At 44.9% G+C, this 20,011-nt stretch overlaps 1 protein-coding gene across 1 annotated transcript in view; it reads right to left on the minus strand.

The window, feature by feature from the left end:
• LOC119177233 (uncharacterized) overlaps positions 1–20,011 on the minus strand; it is a 68,942-nt gene that overhangs the window by 1,912 nt on the left and 47,019 nt on the right. The window contains exons 9-14 of the mRNA XM_037428657.2: positions 19,111–19,222; positions 17,006–17,085; positions 11,627–11,803; positions 8,989–9,130; positions 4,785–4,852; positions 2,588–3,010 (exon numbers count right to left, since the gene is read on the minus strand). Coding sequence (XP_037284554.2) covers positions 2,588–3,010; positions 4,785–4,852; positions 8,989–9,130; positions 11,627–11,803; positions 17,006–17,085; positions 19,111–19,222 — 1,002 coding nt within the window. The remainder of the gene's footprint in view (positions 1–2,587; positions 3,011–4,784; positions 4,853–8,988; positions 9,131–11,626; positions 11,804–17,005; positions 17,086–19,110; positions 19,223–20,011) is intronic.

The raw sequence follows: 20,011 nt of genomic DNA on the forward strand, positions 1-20,011 counted from the left end.
AGGATCTTGCGCATGTGTAGTGGCTTCGACGCTATTTCTTTTGGGTACCAAAACATTTCGCACATCCCTGTTTGAAAATTCACGGGCGTGGAGTTATTGACATTTTGCAACCGCAGCGCCGAATAAGCTCTTCCTTCGCAAGTGTTCTTTGCCATTGCTCGGCTTTCTTCGCAGACAATTAGTCGAGTATCATGATTGGGTGGAAATTTGCCTATGAACCAAAAGGAACAGAAATGATTTTTTTCGAATACAAGCCATGCTTTTCACTAAGGCGTTGTGTCATAATCTAAATTCGTGCCATTCGTTCTACAATAACAGCGCTATGCTCTGCCATTTTTTAAAATACCATAATACCTGTAGAGCCATCAAAATAAAATAGTGATAAATGTACTTGCCATTTACGTTTAATTTTATGTTTAACTAGGGAAAAATACTCGCAATTTTCGCTCTGCTCCTCAATCAGGAAAGCATGGATTCGAGGACCGGCCATGGTGGTCGCATTTTGATGGAGGTGAAATTAAATGAAAAAGAAAGAAAGAAAACCGTACATAATAATTATAGGTGCACGTTGAAGTGCCATCAGCCCTCAAACACTGTCATATATATTTATTTATTAAACTATAAAGTATACTTATTTAAATGTAATCTTCTTAGAAACACTTTTCTGGCAGGCCTACAGACTACACGTCATGAACAAGAAAACATTTCAGTGCCACTAGAATAAGAATTTTTTTTTTATTTTGCATTGTGCATAAATTTTAAATAACAGACGCAATGAGACTTGTTTAGAAATGAACGAATCATCGACAATGATGCCAATTTGCATTTCAGTAACCTCCAGAGAGTCAACACTCTTACACTGAGCCAATGAGCTATGTACACAATGTAAACATTTGTCTCAGAGCAGCCTGAGTAGCCTCGTGATCTGGATGCCCATCTTAGTTCAAAGTGAGTCCACGATGCGCATGCACCTTCGCCGCGTGTAAAAGTCGCAGGAAGGAAGAACGCAGATGATGGCATCCCACCGCTGCCACCAGTTGTAAAGGTCGCAGGAAGGAAGAACGCAGGAGGATGCGAAAAACAAAACATGTTTATGTCACTATTTACACATATTTACAGCAAAGAAAGGTTAGTGGTTTCACAAACCACGAGCGTGGTGGTTGAACGTTACATAGTTCAGAGCGACGTCCAGCACTCTGTGGCGTCGTTTTAAGCCCTGTTGGGCTCCTCCTCTCCGAGTGGAACACCAATCACACACATCCAGGTGAGGGGGACGAGCATGCACGGTCCACGTGAACACTCTTCCTCGTCGTGTGTGTGCCGCTAGTCGAGAGTTCCCACGATCCTGGCAGCATACTTCAAAGGGTCCGCCGCACAGCTCGCCCAATTAGCGGGGTGATCTTCGGTGGCCGCCGCGGTCTTTTCCAGGAAGATGCTTTCTTTGTTGTCCTCCCTCGTCGTGGCGTCGTGGCGACACGACGTCTCATCCTCCGGCTAGCAGGGACAATGACTGGCGGGCACAGGCAGCCGGCCGGTCATCTACTTGATTGGGGATTAAAAGGAGCACCACTCTCCTGTCAGCTCTGGCGCCGGTCACGCCAGCTTCCCCCGTCGCCTGATGAGTCGCCGAGGCCATTAGTCACCGCTTCTGCTCGAAGAGACGACAAAAGGGTCCGCATTTGAAAGCCGGGAACTCGCCTTTACTTGTCGCGTGGTCTGGATAATTGCTCAAATCTTCGACAGCGTCTGTCAGACTGGGCGCCGAAGGGATTGCGAGCCTCTCCAGTGGACCGGCTTACGCACCATGGCGTCTGCCCAGATGAATTTCCAGGCCAAACTTAACACGCGTCAGAGGCCCAAACAACTAATGTTTTTTATCGCCGCACTCTAATGTAGCGAGATATCAACCCAGGCGAAAAAGTAATACAAAGATCCGGTGATGTCAGTTCGACTTACAATTGCATCTGCTCGCTCTGACTGAGTATAACTATGTACTGTTACGGTTGGCAGCGCAGTAACTCTGATGATTACATGAGCCAAATGGCGTTGTTTGGCGGCGTATATATATATATATATATATATATATATATATATATATATATATATATATATATATATATATATATATATATATATATATATATATATATATATATATATAGGTGCGTGAGAAATATATGGTTCGAGGTGGGTCAGGTTCACGCTACGCGCTTTTGGCACACACGCATGTATAGCTGTTGAATCTCCCACTAAGTATATACACTTTGTAGAACGCTGCTGTTGGCTGCCACACTTGGATGGAGCAAATTGTGTAGTTGTAAGCTCGTCAGCATTCACGCCTTCAAGTCTACGTTTGTGCTCTGTGTTTGATTTAGCATGACCATGATCCCGCAGGAATGTGGTGGCGGTCATGTTATTTCACTATAGGACCTGTATGCGCAAAAGAAAAAAAGAAAGGCCCCAATAAAATTGTCCATAACAGCAAAGTAAAAATCTGGACACAATATTAGCAAAGGTGGCCAAACAATGGCAGGCAGAACTTGCGAATGAATGTCCAGCCCAATTGACAATAAATCTCATAGTGTACCTCAAGGCTAGAGGTCGACGAGGGATCGTTGAAGACGTCATCTTCGTAGTCGCCACAGCAGCTCACGCGACGATCTAGTTCATGGTCTCTCTCGAGGTGGCGCCAGTCGTGCGACTCGCCCAGGCGCCGGGCTCCACCACCACTCAGAGCCATCCGCGTAAATGAGTCGTCCTCCAAGCACGAGCTGTCCGACGAGGTGGACAGGGTGTCCCGTGCACGTGCCAAACAGCTGCGTGGCAGCCGCAGGCCCAGAGCCACGTGCTCGCTGTCGTTGATGCTGGAACTCTCGCTGCCGTCGTGGCCCGAGGCCAGCGCCTCAGGAGCCGACCTGTGGGATGGGCTCTCGGACGAGGAGGCCAGCGAGTGGCGAGCATTCTCTCGAAAACCGTTTGGGCGACGGCTTATGTCGGTACTGTCGGTCATCTGAAAAAAAAAAAAAACGGTTGGATGCATTCACGTCGTGTGCACTGCTGCTCTTGAAATCTCGATCACTAGTTTGGTCTTCATAAGCTTCAGTGCAATATGGCTTGATGGCTGCGGGAGAGGAGTTGCTAGAGTGCGAGCCACACGTAGATTCTACAAATACAGCGTTTTCAACCCACTCGTCTAGCACGATTTGTAATACGGTGAATGCAGAATATAGTTCGTAAAGCTCCTGAAATCTCGATACCTTATTTGCACCACGTTGAGTCTCTTAGATCGCTAACACTTATGCAAATCTAGGCCTGCTGACGATTCTTCCTATATACACCACATGTATGCGTATGCCATTGTGGCTCGATCATCATCGCAGAGCAGTTTGTATGCTAGAGCAGTTCATTAAAACATGTTATGCGGAATCGTGAGAACGAACCTGCTTGTGAATAGCAGCCGACTAGTGTCCCACAAGTGTTACTTAAGAACAGCTCTGCGAAGGAATTGTGTTAGTTTAAACTATTTAAAGCAGACGGAGCACTGACCTCATATTTTCGAAGCTGCTGGAACACAACCCTTTGTTGTTTTTTTTAACTTAAGAGCATAACGCTCTACAAGCACAAATATTCAGAAACATGCAATATTCTCCAGTAACGTCTGCCTTGAAAATGATGACCTCTCAACAATAATAATATTATTGAAATCGTACTTATCACTAATTTATCGTTAGGCTGAATTTCTGAGAAGCATGGCGTACAGGTGTCGTTCGTGACATGAGCTACCAGCACGGAGCTCTAGCAGGCCTTATATCCTCGTGACTGAAACAATATAGGACAACGAAGTGGGGAACACGAGCAGTAACCACCGTTCCTCAACTTTTTCTTTTTACAGTCGAGAACATCATGATGAACTAGCACGCGCTCTCTTTATCCTATTTGCAGTGAAGCTGTTTAAGCTATCAGATTTGCTCCGCCGGGTGAAACTCTTCAGGTGGGTATACGCCCCAGGAGCTAAGCAAGCCCCTTTACTGTGTACACCAGCTGCGAGTGTCAGACGAAAACAAACTGATGGAAAAAGGAGGAAGAAAGAAAGAAAGAGATAGAAATTTAAATAAATAGACAGAAATGAAAGTTATAAAGACATGAAAAGCTAGAGACAGAGAAAAATATAGAAAAAATAGGCACAAAAAGATAGAAAAAACCGAGCCAGAAAAATGAAGAAAGAAACAAGGAAATAGAGAGAAACAGGGAAATAGAAAAGAAGCAGAGAGAGAGGAAAGAAATGGAAGAAATAGAAATAAAATAGAAAATGGGATGAAAAAAAATAGAAAAAGTACTAGGAAAGGACAGATGGAAAAAGAGATGCAAGAAACAGAGAGAAAAGGAAAGAAAAGGAAGAAGAAAATAAAAATAAATAAGAAAGGCCATTCAGCTGTTCTCTTCCTTCAGGCTTAAGACGTCTAAAGCGAAGCTGCCGTAACTTTTTAGTTAGGATACTATGATGCCCACTAGAATCTTTGCTGGTAGTTAAACTCACAAACGAAGCCAGTGTACACCTTAGGGTGAAAAAAAAAATGCACCGTGACAGATGTTATGACCGCAGAAAGAAGGGTGCAGCATTATCTAAAATCACCAGAAAAAAAACACACACACACACACACACAAGCCGTTTGAATTCGGTCGCGCGCAGAACGCTTCAAACGTATTGGGGCGTCCGGCCGAGTTGGGTGTGCAGTTTGCGTAAACTGCGGACTCAAAGGAGTAAAACTTGACCTGTATCTTACCTGATGCATTGACGAGCCAAGTGAAGCAGCTGTATCGGTGTGAGCCTCGCCTAAAGCCGAGCTGATACCTGCAAGGTGAAGCACCGAGTAGGGACACTGCTTTCTGAAACAATTACGGACAACCTCGATAGTATGGTCGAAATAAAAGGCATAGGAAAACCCAATAAAATTAAGTAAGAGGGCTTAATATGGTGACACTGCGCAGTATATGTTAAGAAAATGCCGTATTGGAAGGCTCCATTATTATTTTTGCCACCTATAGATCTTCGATTACAGTTAAATTTAAGTACTGTAAGTATTTTGTATTTTCTGTGATCGCGGCTGAATGCGCATCGAGCTGCTGATTTTGCACTCAGGCTCTTAGGGAGCCGCACACACTACTTTGTTGTCGCTAGCGCTTGCCACTCGCCGATTACAGTTCAGAGGGCTACAGAATCATGTTGGGATTTTATTTTCGCCTTCAAACACAACCCTAGAACAAACCACTGTATATATTTTGAATAGAGAAGTTATAGGCACAAAAGTTCACAAATGTTTCCATAACCTGTCTGGGACTGAACTTTGGAGAATGATGCACCATATGCCCTCCATGGCTGCTTACACAACCTATTACTCGTTTTCTGCATTACTTTCGCCTTCGGCAAACCTTCGAGTGTGAAGATCTACTCACACGGCCATTCCAAAGGCTTCTTTAGCGAAAATTTCTTCGCTTCGTCAGATGAATTCGAGGACGGACTTGAAAGCATTCATTTGCTCAAAACACCTGTGACCAATAAATAAAAAAACTAGCCTGCGAACAGTAGTTAATTGTGAACAAGACTGTGCAAGTTGCACTGTATCGCGAAACTACCGATCTAGAAATCCGCAACATTTAATTAGGCCATGCCTAAATTTTAACTTGGCCCTACCCCAGATTCTATTGGGCCTCACCTAAATATAAACCTGGCTCACCCATAAATTCTAAATGGTCTATTCCCGAGTTTCCGCTGCTCCACCATAGGCGTGCGCAGGGTTCTTCATTTCTCCATTAGTAGGAGGGCAAGGAAGAACAAGTTTTACGGCACACATTTCATGCTCTGCAATCCCACAGCGGGCTTCTCTGTACACAGGCTCTTAATGTGGGGAGGAAAGCTTTTAAAGTGACTTGACGAAGATGGTTTTCTCCATCATCAATTAACTTTTGTTGTTATTACTGTAGCTTAAATTGTTGCTTATCTGTTTTAGAACTATAATCTAAATTTTAACGGTTTCACTGCGACTGAGCTCAGCGTGCCGCGAACGCCAGTTGCGCACTGAGGTTGCCCCTTAACCCGACAACTCTAGAGTACAGACTTTTGGGCTAGTTTCGGTACATTCAATGAGGCCATAGCACTGAAAAGACCTGGACGACGACAGAATCTCGTCATTTTCCTTTGTTCCTCTTTTTTCAGCGCTACGGCCTTATGGCGTGTACCGTCAATCTCCTTCATGTAATACATGCTTGCTACTGCTTTTTCGCTAATTACTCCTTTCGTGCAGGTAAAATACATTGCACATTTCGCTATACAGTTTTTATCGGAGTGCTCATTAAAGTTTGCTTATAGATTAAGACCGTAGTACCGTCGATGTCGGAGTGAGTATGCATCTGATCAGAGAAAATGCACACACTGGAGGAGTGGCACAGAACTAGGAGAGAGAGCGCCGTCTTGCCCCTGCGCTGTTGAAAATGGGCGCACTAAAGTGTTGGCTGTAGAAATACGCGCAATTTTAATATTAATCACTGTTACTACTACAGTTAATTGACCACGACACCATTGCGACGCTGGAGATTTATTGTAGACAATATCGCCCTCCTGCTCTCCGCCCATCCTGTTAATTTTGCGCATGCATGCGCTGATGTATACAGTCCTTTTGCTGCGTCACTCCCATCACCTAATTGTTCTCCAAAGAGCATTACGATGATAAAGTTCGTTGGATTCGGCAAATTCACCAGCGGCTCTTGATCCTTCGGATCAGAGCGCAACCCACGCCGCGGGTCAATCTCGATATTTTGGACGCGACTTCGCCGTGTCTTTTGCGGCCGGGTGTCGCTTTTAAAAGCGCATACTGTCTTCGGGCCGATCACAAACATACTCTGACTTGTGAACCTTTGTAACTGGGATGATATAGCCTATATATGCTCATTCATTGTCCTTATTTCAATGAAGTTGATGATGAAAGACAGCCTAGATGGTTTAAGCCAGCCGTATAACACAAAAGGTTCGCAGAAGAAAATGAATATGAACCGAAGTCTCGACCAATTATAATATCTGGGATTTAACGGCCAAAAACCATGATACGGTTATGAGAAACGCCACTGTGGAGGGCTCCAGAAATTTAGACCGTCGGCGGTTTTTCAACATGCACCAGCTGATATTGCACAGTGAATGGGCCTCTAGCATTTCGCTTCTATCAAAATCCAATCGCCGTGGCTGGGTTCAAACCCGCAACCTTCGGGCCAGCAGCCGAGTGCTTTAACTGCCGCAACACCATGGCCAGAGTCCATGGCGCACACAGTCTCGGCCACACACGAAGTGATCAATGCCCCAGCTGCAACACGGGCTCTGTGACTACATCTGCACGTGGTGAACTCTTTTTCTGAGTGCATGCTTCCGCGTTTATTCTGTCGACCTGTGTTCCAGGTTTCGTCGAAGCAAACCAGGTGTAACTTAATGATGTTCTTTGCATTTCCTCTCTGTCCGCCTCCTCCTTACATGCAGCAATAAAGTAGGCGAAAAAAAATAACTATTGTACAAAAGGTGAAAAAAAAAAGGAAGCTCGTATCAAGTACACGAACAAATCATGATTTTATTCCTCGCTGAACAGATTTATCTTTGTTACAGTGGTACCTACTCGGTCCAGTTCGGAAAGTTATGCTACATCAGCACGAACAACTTTTTGAAAGTAACATGAATTTTAATCACCAACATTTTGATTATATGCCTTTGTGTTTGAGGTTCTGAGATCAAAAACTAGTTGCCAGTTTATTTTTTGTCGAAGCCATCATTTATTTCAAGAAGTGATCTATGTACACGTGCCCTACTACGCCATACAAACAAATTCACCTTTGTCAACAATCAGGCTCTTTTTTTTTTCACTCAAAAGGCGAAACCTCATGTACCACCACATAAGTTTTTAAAACTTATTTTGAGTAATCTCTGCAGCCAAGTGACCAAAATTTTAGCTAGAAGTTGAAATCATTGAAATTAGTGGATAGCGATATATCATTAGCTGGTATAGGTCATGTACGTGGGACCAATATAAACAATGCCATACAAAAGTCGGAGATTATGCTTGACTCCAAAGTGTGACCGAGAGATTCAGCTGTTGATAAACTTCTAAATACTTCCTCTGAGTGCATGTTAAGAAATGCGAGGTGGACAAAATCAATCCCGAGTCCTTCACTGCAGCCTACATCAATGCTTGAAGGACTGTCGTGAAAGCACACGGTATTCAGTTCGATCGCCCACGTCGACATCTTATGGCGATCGCTATACCAATACGCTGGCGAACGCGCTATTTGGGAAGTGAGGAAAAAATAAATTTAAAGCTTTTATGCTTTTAGGCCTAGTTAAATGTGGGCTGAAGCAAGTGAAAGAAAAAGGACTCTCGGAATAGATTTTCACAGCTATTTGACTCCATGTATTGGCACTTTCGTAAGTCGAACATTCCATGTAGTCTTACGAGCACGCGACATTCTGGAAAACCCACAGTGTGATATTGCAACCCTCACCCGTTAGTTTTCTTTTCCGTTTTGCGGACATTATACTTGCATAATGTTGTTTCACATTTACGTTGTGAGCCCTGTTCCAAAATGCCGGATTTCGGAGCCAGTGGTAAAAAGAGTTATGTCTCATCGTAGAGGAATATTTTTTATTCTTGCATGGGCAACGGGGTGTATTTACGCTTCCGGAGTAGCTTCAACTGCTCAGGTTTGTCGCATTCGTAAGTATTCTCGTGTTTAAATGCATACATGGAATAATCTGCTTTACTTATTAACACGGTGACATGGTCAGTTTGTCTTAAAGTCTAAATATGCCTATCACACTTCGTGTGATAAACCTGCTTTGCTTCGTCGTGTTCGTTCATTCAGTAGAATAGAATGCAGTTTTGGTTATTTTGGCTCAATGCCTCTTCACAAGTGTTGGTATATCACGTCGCATGTTTTCTTCTTGCTTGAGCTCACCATGTGATGCGAATAGGCGCAGCAGTTCGGAGCGCAGCTTGTGCACGGTCTCCATGAGCTGAACCGATGGCCCGGGTCCTCGCTCCACAGCCGGTGACGTGGAGCTTATGCGGAGGCCGCTTTTGCTCGTGCCCTCGTCCGACTGACAGAGTGAGAGTAACCAAGGGTTAGGCATGCACACTTGCGATCCAAATGCGTTATATATATATATATATATATATATATATATATATATATATATATATATATATATATATATATATATATATATATATATATATATATATATATATATATATATATATATATATTAAAGCAATAAACTTCATGGCGTCCTAAAAGGGTGGCATTCTTGTGCGGCTGACCTCATATTGACAGGGAGGCAGGGTAGCGTAGGTCGGTCAACTCACTAGCACTCACTACGATCGAGCCGCGAGCCTGAGTGAGTCCGGGTGAGTGATATTTTTGTGAATCCGAGTCCGAGTGAGTCCGGCTGAAAAACAGTTTCGTAAGTGTGAGTCCGAGTGCGTACAAAGCACAAAACATATTTCTTGAGGGAGTCTGAGTGAGTCACACTTTCTGTTGTCGACCTAAAGTCATATCTAGTCATTTTCAGCATTACTATAGACCTTACCTCTATTCACGTTTACACTCAGGTCTACTCACCAGTATTCTAAAACAGTGTCGTTCATATGCCGTTTTAAATATTTATTGATAAGGGGTGTGAATTACGTAGAGGGGTGCATTGACCTCCCCCCCTCCAACTATTCCAGGGCACTTCTTGATGAGTATATCTTATGCTGTCACCTATTTCAAGAAAGAAAGACGTATTGTTTGGAAGCCTACAGAACTCGTTTTCGAAGATGCTATGTCAAACGGCACCGTCAAGAAGAGCACCGATTACGAGAGATATTGTTGTAAAAGAGAATTGACACCACACTTGACAAAGATAACACTAGCCTGACGGACTCAAGAGTTCACTCATGTGGACTCACTCAGGCTATGATCAAGCCGTCAGTCTCAGTCTGAGTCTGAGCGAGTCCCTGTAATTAATGTTTTGGTGAGTGGGAGTCTGAGTGAGTCTGGCTCAGGAAAGTTTTCGTGAGTGTGAGTCCGAGTGAGTCCAAAGTTCAAAATATATTTCATGAGTGAGTCTGAGTGAGCTCCCCAAGTTTTGTCAACCTATGCAGGGTAGTGAGGCATACATAACACAAGGGGGGAGTGAGGTAGATTTGTAGCTGGTATTTCATGGGGGACAGGGAAAATTTAATACATGCGTATAAAAATGATGGGCTTGTTTTTTGCAAAAATTTACTTTATCCATGGAGGCAGATATGCTATTTGGTAGGGCGTTCAAAGCGCTGTTTTATTGCTTGCGGAAATAATAAGACGTTTTGACCAATACTTGTAATCTAAATAAGATTTAATCGTGGAGACAGCGTGAAAGTTGACGTTTTTTTGAAAAAGCATAAAGGCCGTCGGCTGACCATCGACAGCTGCATTGTAACTAGGGATACGCTGTTACAAGAATACTTCAGTACTTTTTTTTTTCAGTACACTTGAAAGGGGATCTTAGGACACTGAATACAAAAAAAAATATTTGTGTTATTTAGTGCTCACTTCTATTGGCCAGCAGGCTTCGTTAATACGGCCATCATCGAGATTGGCTAAGTTTCTGCTTACGAACTTTTCTATCGTAAGACCTTATTGTATACATATGAACCTCGGTTTAGTTAATTCTTATGTGGTTGGAATGACAATGCGGTATACAACGCGTCTTCTGCATCGTTTGTCGAGCACCTGAGTACAGTTTTAGCCACTCCACGTATGAAATAAATGCAGAATGCTCTCAAAGTAGAGTCGAATGCGCTACCACCTAGCTGCTATGCCGCTTAACGAGGGCGCTGTTACGACCGCTGCCAACAATGGCTAAGCGGCCACTGTTGGCAGCGTACGAAGCTCTATGCGTGACGGAGAGGCTGTATGAGTTATGACTAGTAAAGTAGTAATAAACGACACTGCGTCTTTTCTACTGCGCACGTTGCAGAGGAAACTGTCAAAAAAGTGTTCATAAACAAGAGACCAAAAACTAAAGGGTGGTGCACACCGGCGACTATAGCAGTGGTCGCGCGACCATTTGCGACTGGTCGCAAATAGTCGCGAACGGTCGTAAAGCGACTGCTTTGGCTAGTCGCTTCCCGACCGATTTTTTAGTCGCGCGACTGCGGTCGCAAAGCTGCTGAAACCAATCGGCGATGCTCAATTTTTGTTGTTTATTTTTTCATTGCACTGGCGAGAACAGATAAAAAGCAATGCGGCGCGCTCGGTTTCCTCCGCTCACTTAGCTGGCGGCGATCAGCTGATCGGCGCTGGTCTCCAGAGTTCTCAGTGATAACGGGATCTGGACGTGACTATCCGCTATTGTGACTTCCGGTCGCTCGCATGCTCGCATGCAGCCTCTGCCGGTGTGAACATCAGTCGCTTTTGGGTCACCGGTCGCAAATAATCGCGCGACCGCTGCTAGTCGCCGGTTTGCACCAGCCTTAAGCCATTCAGAAGCTTTGGCGGCACTCTTATCATTGGAACTGCGGGAAAAATTGCTTATAAGTTTTGATAAGGCTTATCAACAAGGCCTTACATGCAGACTTCGAACAGCCCCGAGTACACCGTCACTAGCGGAGCGCAGGGTCCGTAGTGACCTGGGAGGCTTGATGGCACCACGGCCAGCGGAAGCCAGCTCACACATAAGGAGTTCCCTGCGAAGCTGGCAAACTTGGCTCGAGCGTTCCGCCACAGCGGCCTCCAGGAGCTGCGCCTGCATATTAACAAATTGACTTGAGGGCAGCGCAGAGCACGAGGCCGACAGGTCAACGCCGGTGCTATCATGTTTTAGAAATTTAAAAGGAGCATAACGTGCACTTGTATACTAAGTCAGATGGAAATAGGGAATTTTATGCCTGTTTGTCGGGCTAAGCTGCATGATTCAAGAAACTTTCCCCGTGTTTCTTACATTTATAGACTACTTGTAAACATGCGTAATTGAAATTGGCTGCATGTGAGGGCTACTCTGTGTGTAATCGGATTCAAATGCGTGTGATAGCAGGTGCGCACACGTATTTGCACTGACTTCTACATATACCCGTAAAGAACAAGCATCATGACAAGCATCAAATGCGTATACAAAATAAGTTTGCGCTTCTGTTGGCCCAGGAGCTTTGTATATATAGAAAATTAGTGGCGGTCCTTCTGTCCACGGTCTATAAATTGCGACACAAAACACAACCTCCTCACAAGCCATGGAAAAGCAAGAAAACCCGTTACCCCATGTGTGTAGATCTCCACTCCTATTTTAAGTGCGAAGCAGCTCTTTGACTAGTCTGTGTAACGCTGTCCCTCTATGCGCCCGTCTGAACGCGCCGCAACGCGTTCCCCTCGCCGCAAGTGTTGGGGCGGTGCCAAGTGACGCCGTAGCTGTGCGCTGACGTCATACTCCCCTCGCAGTGCGCGCTGGCACTCGCCGCAGTGCCCGCAGCTACCGCTTCGCCTGTTCGCCAGCAACACCTGCCGCTACCACCGCTCGCTCCGATACCGCGACCACCACTCGCGAATCTTCCAGCGCTCATCGCAGCACCCACGTTAGCGCTGTTCAGCCTGTGACGCCACCCATGCGCAACGCTGCTGCTTCGCATCCCATCAGGGTTCCCCTTTGAGAAGATGGTGTGAATTTTTCTTTTTTTATGCTTTCCTAGTCCTCAGGTGCTGTAGAAATGACTGATAAGAATGATCACACTTTGTTGAGTGCGAGAATAATTATCCAAATTTCTAGCTCTACCTCTCTTGTGGCAGAGCTGGACGCTGGTGAACACCGCTTACATTGAATGATTGCTTTTAGGGCTTAAACAAAATAAAATCCACGCAGGTGTGTATTTCATAGTATTTTATGGCCTACTGATTGTGTGCTGCTGCTCATTAACTTGAATTCAGACACCTATTCTGGTTAGTTCTATTTTTGTCGCCAAAATGTATACTTTTTTGCGTACGTTTACTTTTAATCTGCACCTGTTAGATGCATGCATGTGCAGGATAGCCACCTTCAATGTACACAAAAAAAAGTTGCCCCTGCCACCCCGAAGGGAATCATGAGAAAATGCCAAGGCATTTCTTGCGCCGATAGACACGGCGTAGTAATTTTAATGGCGTAAATTGATGACGAGACGAGGATTTCTACTATAACCATTCATTTACGCATTCATCAGCACATGTTTGTGTTTTCATTGTACCTGACAGCCATAATCTCAGCCTTGTGGTCGCTAAAGTGTACAGTCAACCACCGCTGAAACCTGGGAGCACGACTCCGGTTGCAACTGAGACTACTAGGAGCACCGATGGTTTGACGTGAGTACATGCACCGCCTGGAGGCTCGCTAGACGGGAGCCCTCACATCTTCGGCTCATTACTGACTCGCCCTTCATGACGATGGCCCGATATGCACAAGATCATGAAGAACGACAGCCCGACAAGTGACGGATATTCGTTGTGCGAACAAAATGTAGAGAAAAGGACGAGCCGCCGTACCCATCACAAAGCCCACCCGTTCACCTCTTTTTTATTCCGAACAGTAATCTGATCCCCAATGATGATAATGTTGCTCCTCGTCTTCTACACAATTTTCGACATCCTCCGCGCCCCCACAGTGGCGCTTGACGACAAAGAAAACTCAACGCTCTAATGAGTTCCGAGTACAAAATGTTCGTCAGTATTAGTAAGAGTTCCACGTCAGTCCTAGTAAAGTGTCATCCGAGTCTCCTTCTGCACTTGATCTCCCAGTGGTGTTATCGGCGCTTGTGCCACATTCATGCTATTGAGTGCGTTGACATCATTGCACCTGTGTTCTTGCTAGGCACGTTTCCTTGACATGAAAGCTCGCAGATAAGACTCTTCCAGCAGGGTCTCATGAAGCTATCTATGAGGAACGTTTTCTTGGCTTTCTCTTGCTTGCTGCATTTACCTTGCAGGCCTCAGCCTTCTTGCTCCACCTTCGTCTGGTCCGTCTCATTTCACCACTGTGACACGGCGCGTGTATTTCGCAAATTCTCTGACATAATATGTGCCATACACATTCATTTGAATATTGGTATCTGCAGCTTTCTCGAAGAGCTGAAGCTTTCATTAATGCAAGAGTTTTGCTTTTGTGTCATGATCTTTCCTTCCTTTCTTCTGTTTCTTCTCGCTTTGTGAGTTGGCTTTCCTTTTACTCCGTCAGGCACTTAAACGAAATGTGATGAAGGCTTTGTAATATCAGAGTCTGCCAGCTTTCGCTTGGACGCAATAATAATATCTCATGAATGGCCTTTTAGATCTACAAAGTCTTCCTCCTTCTCAATCATGGGAATGCTTTCAACCTCGAACACGGCAGTTGTTGTAGACATCTTGTGAATAGATTGATGGGTGCAGCACGTTGATGAAATCTCTAACGGCGTAGAAGAGGCCTTATCTGTAGTTGAAGTTCTAGCTTATGCTTCCATTTTGCCCCTCGATTTGTCCTGTGGTACACTCATCCAAGTTCTTTGGGACAAGATGGCCGTTGAACACGTAATTGTTAGATTGCGGTGACATTGTCGGAGAGAGTACTTTCTTCTGTGCCTCCGTTTTTATACGTTGTCGTATTAACTCTAGGTGCGTCTGCCGAGCGTTTAGTATATCTGCGGTCTTATATTCTGCTGACTCTTGCTAGAATAATCTTGTGCTCGTAAATGTCAGCTTCCTCTATCTCTGTTTCCAAATTATCGATGTCAACGGTGTTTTCAATCTCCTCACCAATTCCTCTGAGAAGCTCGTACTGTTCAGTCAAAATTTGGTGAAACGTTTTCAACTCTTATATTGACGGGTGGTCCATATATGCCGAAGGTGTTCGATATCTGCGATGACCTGTGTGACGGCCTTGCGTGTTTGACTCCACCTTTAGTAGATGCCTTCATGATCCGGTTCAGTGTCGGAAACGGGACAAATCACTGGCCGGCCGTGCCACGAGGTGAAGTCAGAGTCAACACGGCATCCATCGCAGAAGGTTCGCACAGCGAAGATGCGGGAATCATCGAGATGTCATCTTTCACGATATGAATCACTGGTAGGATTAGGCTTGGCACGTCAGCTTTACCCATGGCGGCTTTACAAAAGCCCTTGAGGCTACGACTGCAGTCGAATTTCATTGAGTCCGCTCCATCTTACCTCCGATGGTCCCTCCTCTCTGGTGTCGGCACCAAAATGTAGAGAAAAGGACCACAATGTAGAGAAAAGGACGAGCCACCATGCCCATCGCGAAGCCCACTCGTTCACCTCTTCTTTATTCAGAACAGTAATCTAATCTCCAATGATAATAATGTTGCTCCTCGTCTTCTACACAATTTCATCAGGGTCTTTGAGAAGCATGCGCACGTCACAGTTTTGGGTAAAGGCGAGGTCCATGCAACTACCGTGAATGGTAGTCGGACACTTGTCGGACTCGGTGAAGGCACACTGCATAGAGTACTTTGCCCGCATGTACTCCACCAACTACTCGCCACAATGCCAGCGTCTTATCAACACAAACGCTACATAAACGCTACAAACGCGTTTCAAGCGCACTGCATTGAGGCGGTGACAAGTCACGTTCAAGTCAAGGAGGTGGTTGCAAGGGGTGATGATAAGCGCGCGCGCCCGCAGCTGTTGGTGGCAGCTGCCGACGCCGAAGCGTAACGTGGGGGGGGCTTCAGTTGCTTAAGGGGGGCACGCGCCCGCAGTTGTTGCTATAGGAGAGGGCGGTGGATAGAGCCAGACGGACGCCTGACATAGTCCGACTAAGTAATGCATTCGCATTTAAAGCAATGACTTGGGCGAAGTTACACGCCCCGAGAAAGGTGTCTCCAACTTGGCTTGTTGAGGTTCTAGTCATCACGTGGCGGTGTTAAGCATAGTACTAGCACCAAGATGCCAGATGTACGATAAACTGGCCCCGGGTCTCGCGACGACGGGGCTTCCTTAAAATCATCCGCAGCTTTGAAGAGTAGCCGAATATGATATGCATGAGCATGGAACAGCATTGAAAATGTATACAATATAAGCCACCTTTGTTTCCCTTGAGTGTTAAGCTTTACGACTATAGAAAATCAATGACTGTTCTTCCTCGCGCCGAACTTTCTTGTTTTATTGCGATAACAATAGTATGGATAGTCTTGGTTGTTTTTTTTTATGTCACGCGCACCTCGTGACTTCGAACACTATTTTTTTTTATTCGGATACGGGGCTTTTTCAGGGTGATCGCAGGGACACGTGTAAACAAGTAGCGAGCTCCCGCGGCGATCCTTGTAACGAACGAGTGCGCCAATTTCAATTCAGCTAATGGCTGATAGATGGCCTTTTACGAATGATTTTTGAGTTTCTACGGTCATTTGTTCGAAAAAAAAAAAGCAATTTTCAGCCGACTTCGATAATTTATTGTGAATTCCAGGCCACGGGCTGCGCTATGATTTTTGGCTGACGCGTTCTCGGTAGCCTATACTACCAATCGGCAGCGTTTTCTGACCATGCTGAGAAATTGTTGCAGGACCCCTTTAAAAAAATGACCTGCTACAGTCCCGAAGCTTCTAGAACCATGCAGGCCAGGTTTGCGCTGAACATTACTTAGAGTATATGGGGCAATAACGAAACTTGAGGAATAAATATGGCAGTCTATATATCTGGTAAAAAATCTGGAATGACGGTCAAGAATAGAAAGATTCGTATTTCTAACGGTCATGGCTGCCGCGCAAGCGACTTCAAAGCTCTCCCTGTGTCCTGTAGCCACATGGAGCCATCCGCGCACACGCTTGGCTGGGCGCCAGGAAAGACGCTTCCGCCGTTGTCACAATCATGCTGCTCGTCGCCCACGTGATGGCTGTTTTCTCCCGCCACTGTGGAGGCGGCTACCGACGGGTGTGGGCGATCGCCCGACGCATTCCGCGCGCGTTCCCGGCATGCTCGGAAAGAAGATCGTGCATACCGACTGTAGAAGCTGCTCGGAGAGCTGTTGAATGCGCGCCAAGCCGTCTGCATCGAGCCGCATCAAAGACGTCCTCCGGCCTGAAATAGAAACACAACAGTTGGCCACGCCACCCGCCTTGCCGTCGCGTGCGCCGAGCTACTCTCGGCGCGGGGCAGACGAGACACTATTTTTTTTTTCACCGCTCCTCACTCGTTGTGCTGTCACCATCACTTGCCCGAGGCGGTGATTAGATAGCTTAGGAAGCGTTGCTCATTTAGCTCAATATGTATGTTTCTCCGCGTGAAAATAAACAATATTGGCACACCTCACTTACACAATGCATGATTACTGCTTGTTACCTTTGCTACACGGAATAACACAGGTTTGACAAACACAGGAAAATGAATGAGGGAGCCATTGTAGCCCTTTTCTTTTATGAACAGAAAAGTTACCCAAAGAGTGTTTCTCGTTGATAAAGTGAAGCTTTGGGCTAGTTGGTTTTGCGTGATGAAATACGAACAGCACGATATTTTACACGGGGACACAAAAGAGGAGACAGAGACAAGCGCTGTTACAAGCAACTGAATTTTTATTTAACACGAAAGGAAAATATATAGTACGAAAAATTATGGGAAAATATAAAGCGTGAGAAGATTATAGTCGATCTATTTTTGTGATGCTTTGAAACAGAAATGGCAGCGATGTGCTCTCTCAATCGGTTAAGGATTTCATTTTTGAAATTTTTTACCGTGCTGAGCTATAGCACAACTTTCTAGCAGAATGCGTAGATGTATCAGCGGCGGAAATGTGCTATCACGCGCAAGCGCGGTTGTGCAAGAGCCTGCACACACGGCGCTTCGAAGTCACCCATCGGGGCAGGCGGTCATGTATCCCTGACTGTACGGTGAAGTGATCTAATGATTGATTTCGTTTGAAATAACGTCTTATGTTCATAGTTCTCACTGTGTGAATTTCCGAAGTTTGAGGGTAAGAAAGCTCACTAGCTGTGCATACATTCTGTGCCAATAGGACATGCTGCGGATTACTGCAATCCATCAACTTATTCAAAAGAAATCCAACATCTCCTTACAGTGAGGTATAAAACCATCATAATATCGCTACTAACTAAACAGGTTAACTGAGCAGTAATTTTACAATTTTACTTTAAGTCAACGGGACCGGCATCACAGGACAAAACACCCGCTGATACACCTGCACACGTGCGCGCCCGTTTTAACTTTCATTTTTAGAGATGCAACGTCCGCAAGCGTGGAGGTCATGATGTATTTTACTCTCTAATCACGAAGGAGCACAAGTTACACAGCGAAACATAGACATTTCATTTCTCTTCCTTTCTTTTTCATACCAGCGACCAGCATTTTGAGCGCCGGTGCATGAGCCATGAAGCTTTTCAAATAACTTCGTTCTGAACGTTCAGGAATCGTTTGACTTGAAAATTACCGCCCTGGCCACACCTTGCGGCAATATCTACGCACACCGGCTTCTTACGTGATCAAAAAGGAAGAAACAAAGTGTGTACTCTGATGAGAAAAGGTAATTATACCAATGTTCGTAGAACGGCAGCGCCGTAACTATTGTACATCCGTAACTATTGCGAGGCACACCTGCGTAACACGCATAACTCTTCGCCAAATTCTCGTCACCTTTTGTATTGTCTTGTGTATTTTTCATGAGAATACTGTAATATTTTGTCACCTGTTTTATCATTTGTAACCTGTATGGATCAGTGGAATCGGCAGCACGTTCATAGCTTATTGGCGCACAATGGCGCCATTACAGCAGTCTAAGAACCTGAGATAGCAGTTATGGCCTTACAAGCGGGTTTGACGCGTCTTTTTTTTTTTTCACTACGCTTTCATCAGATCACAACGAGGAGCGCCTTCTATATGTTCATTTACGTGTTTCACAGTGAGGATGAAAAAATATGTTTTTAATTCTGATGCCTGCTTCACCTCGTGCAAGTGTGAAAATAATTTCTCGTTGCGCTCCAGAAAATAGAAGTTATATTTTAATTAAACATTTATTACGACCGTGTCAATGCTATTGAAAGATAAGGATGTGATTCACATTCGAGCAGTTAGATAACTTAGCAAGCTACCCACCGTCCGCGTCACTGTTGTGAATGTCTGTGTTGAGTGCTTGAAGTTCTTTGACCTTGTCGACGATGTCCCATATTAGAGCCGCCTGCTCCTGGCTGTGCGTGCGGATGGTTTCCTGCAGGTAAAAGCATTGGGATAGGGTAATTGATATTTTTGTGTACCGTTACATAACGTGATTTTCATGCGTCGTCGATATTTCGACGTTATGGCTGCGCTGTAAACACACGCGAAAAATAATCGAGGCCTGGCGATTACATAGCGGTCGAGTCAGCGTATACTACTTTCCAAATGAGAAGTGCTATTCAATAAGAAGGTAATTTATTATGAGCTCGAGACGAGGAAGCAATAAACAACAATGAAGTCTCGATATCATAGAAGTTGTTCGGGAAACTAAAGGAAAAAAAAGAAAGCATGAGTACACATAAACAATGACTTTCTGGAATCAGAGAAAGAATGACAAAACTGAGTTTTTCAAAGGGAATGAACACTATGTTATTAATGACAATCTGAAGAGCAGATATAAAGTGACCGTGGGTAGAGAACCTTATAAAAGTGGGACCAAGTTGTAATTCTTGTGAAAGCATTATTACTGACTAACTTTCCCGAACAGCTTTTATTTTGGTGAAAATGGATAAATAAAAAAATACGGTGGATCCTGATGTACAATTTTTTTTTCATGAATGTTTCCAGGATAGGATGCGAAAATAATGGGCACGTTAAAGTGACATAAGCGGGATTGATATAAAAGAGTGATCCATACCTCCAGAAAGGTTCCCTAAAGAACATTTGTTAATGATTTGGTCATTGTTGGGGTTTGAAGTCCCAACACCAAGATATGATTACGAGAGACGCCGCAGTGGAGGGCTCTGGAAATTTCGACCACCTGGGGCGCTTGAACGTGCAC

This window comes from Rhipicephalus microplus, chromosome X (genome assembly GCF_043290135.1).
Source record: "Rhipicephalus microplus isolate Deutch F79 chromosome X, USDA_Rmic, whole genome shotgun sequence".
Lineage (NCBI taxonomy): Eukaryota > Metazoa > Arthropoda > Arachnida > Ixodida > Ixodidae > Rhipicephalus > Rhipicephalus microplus.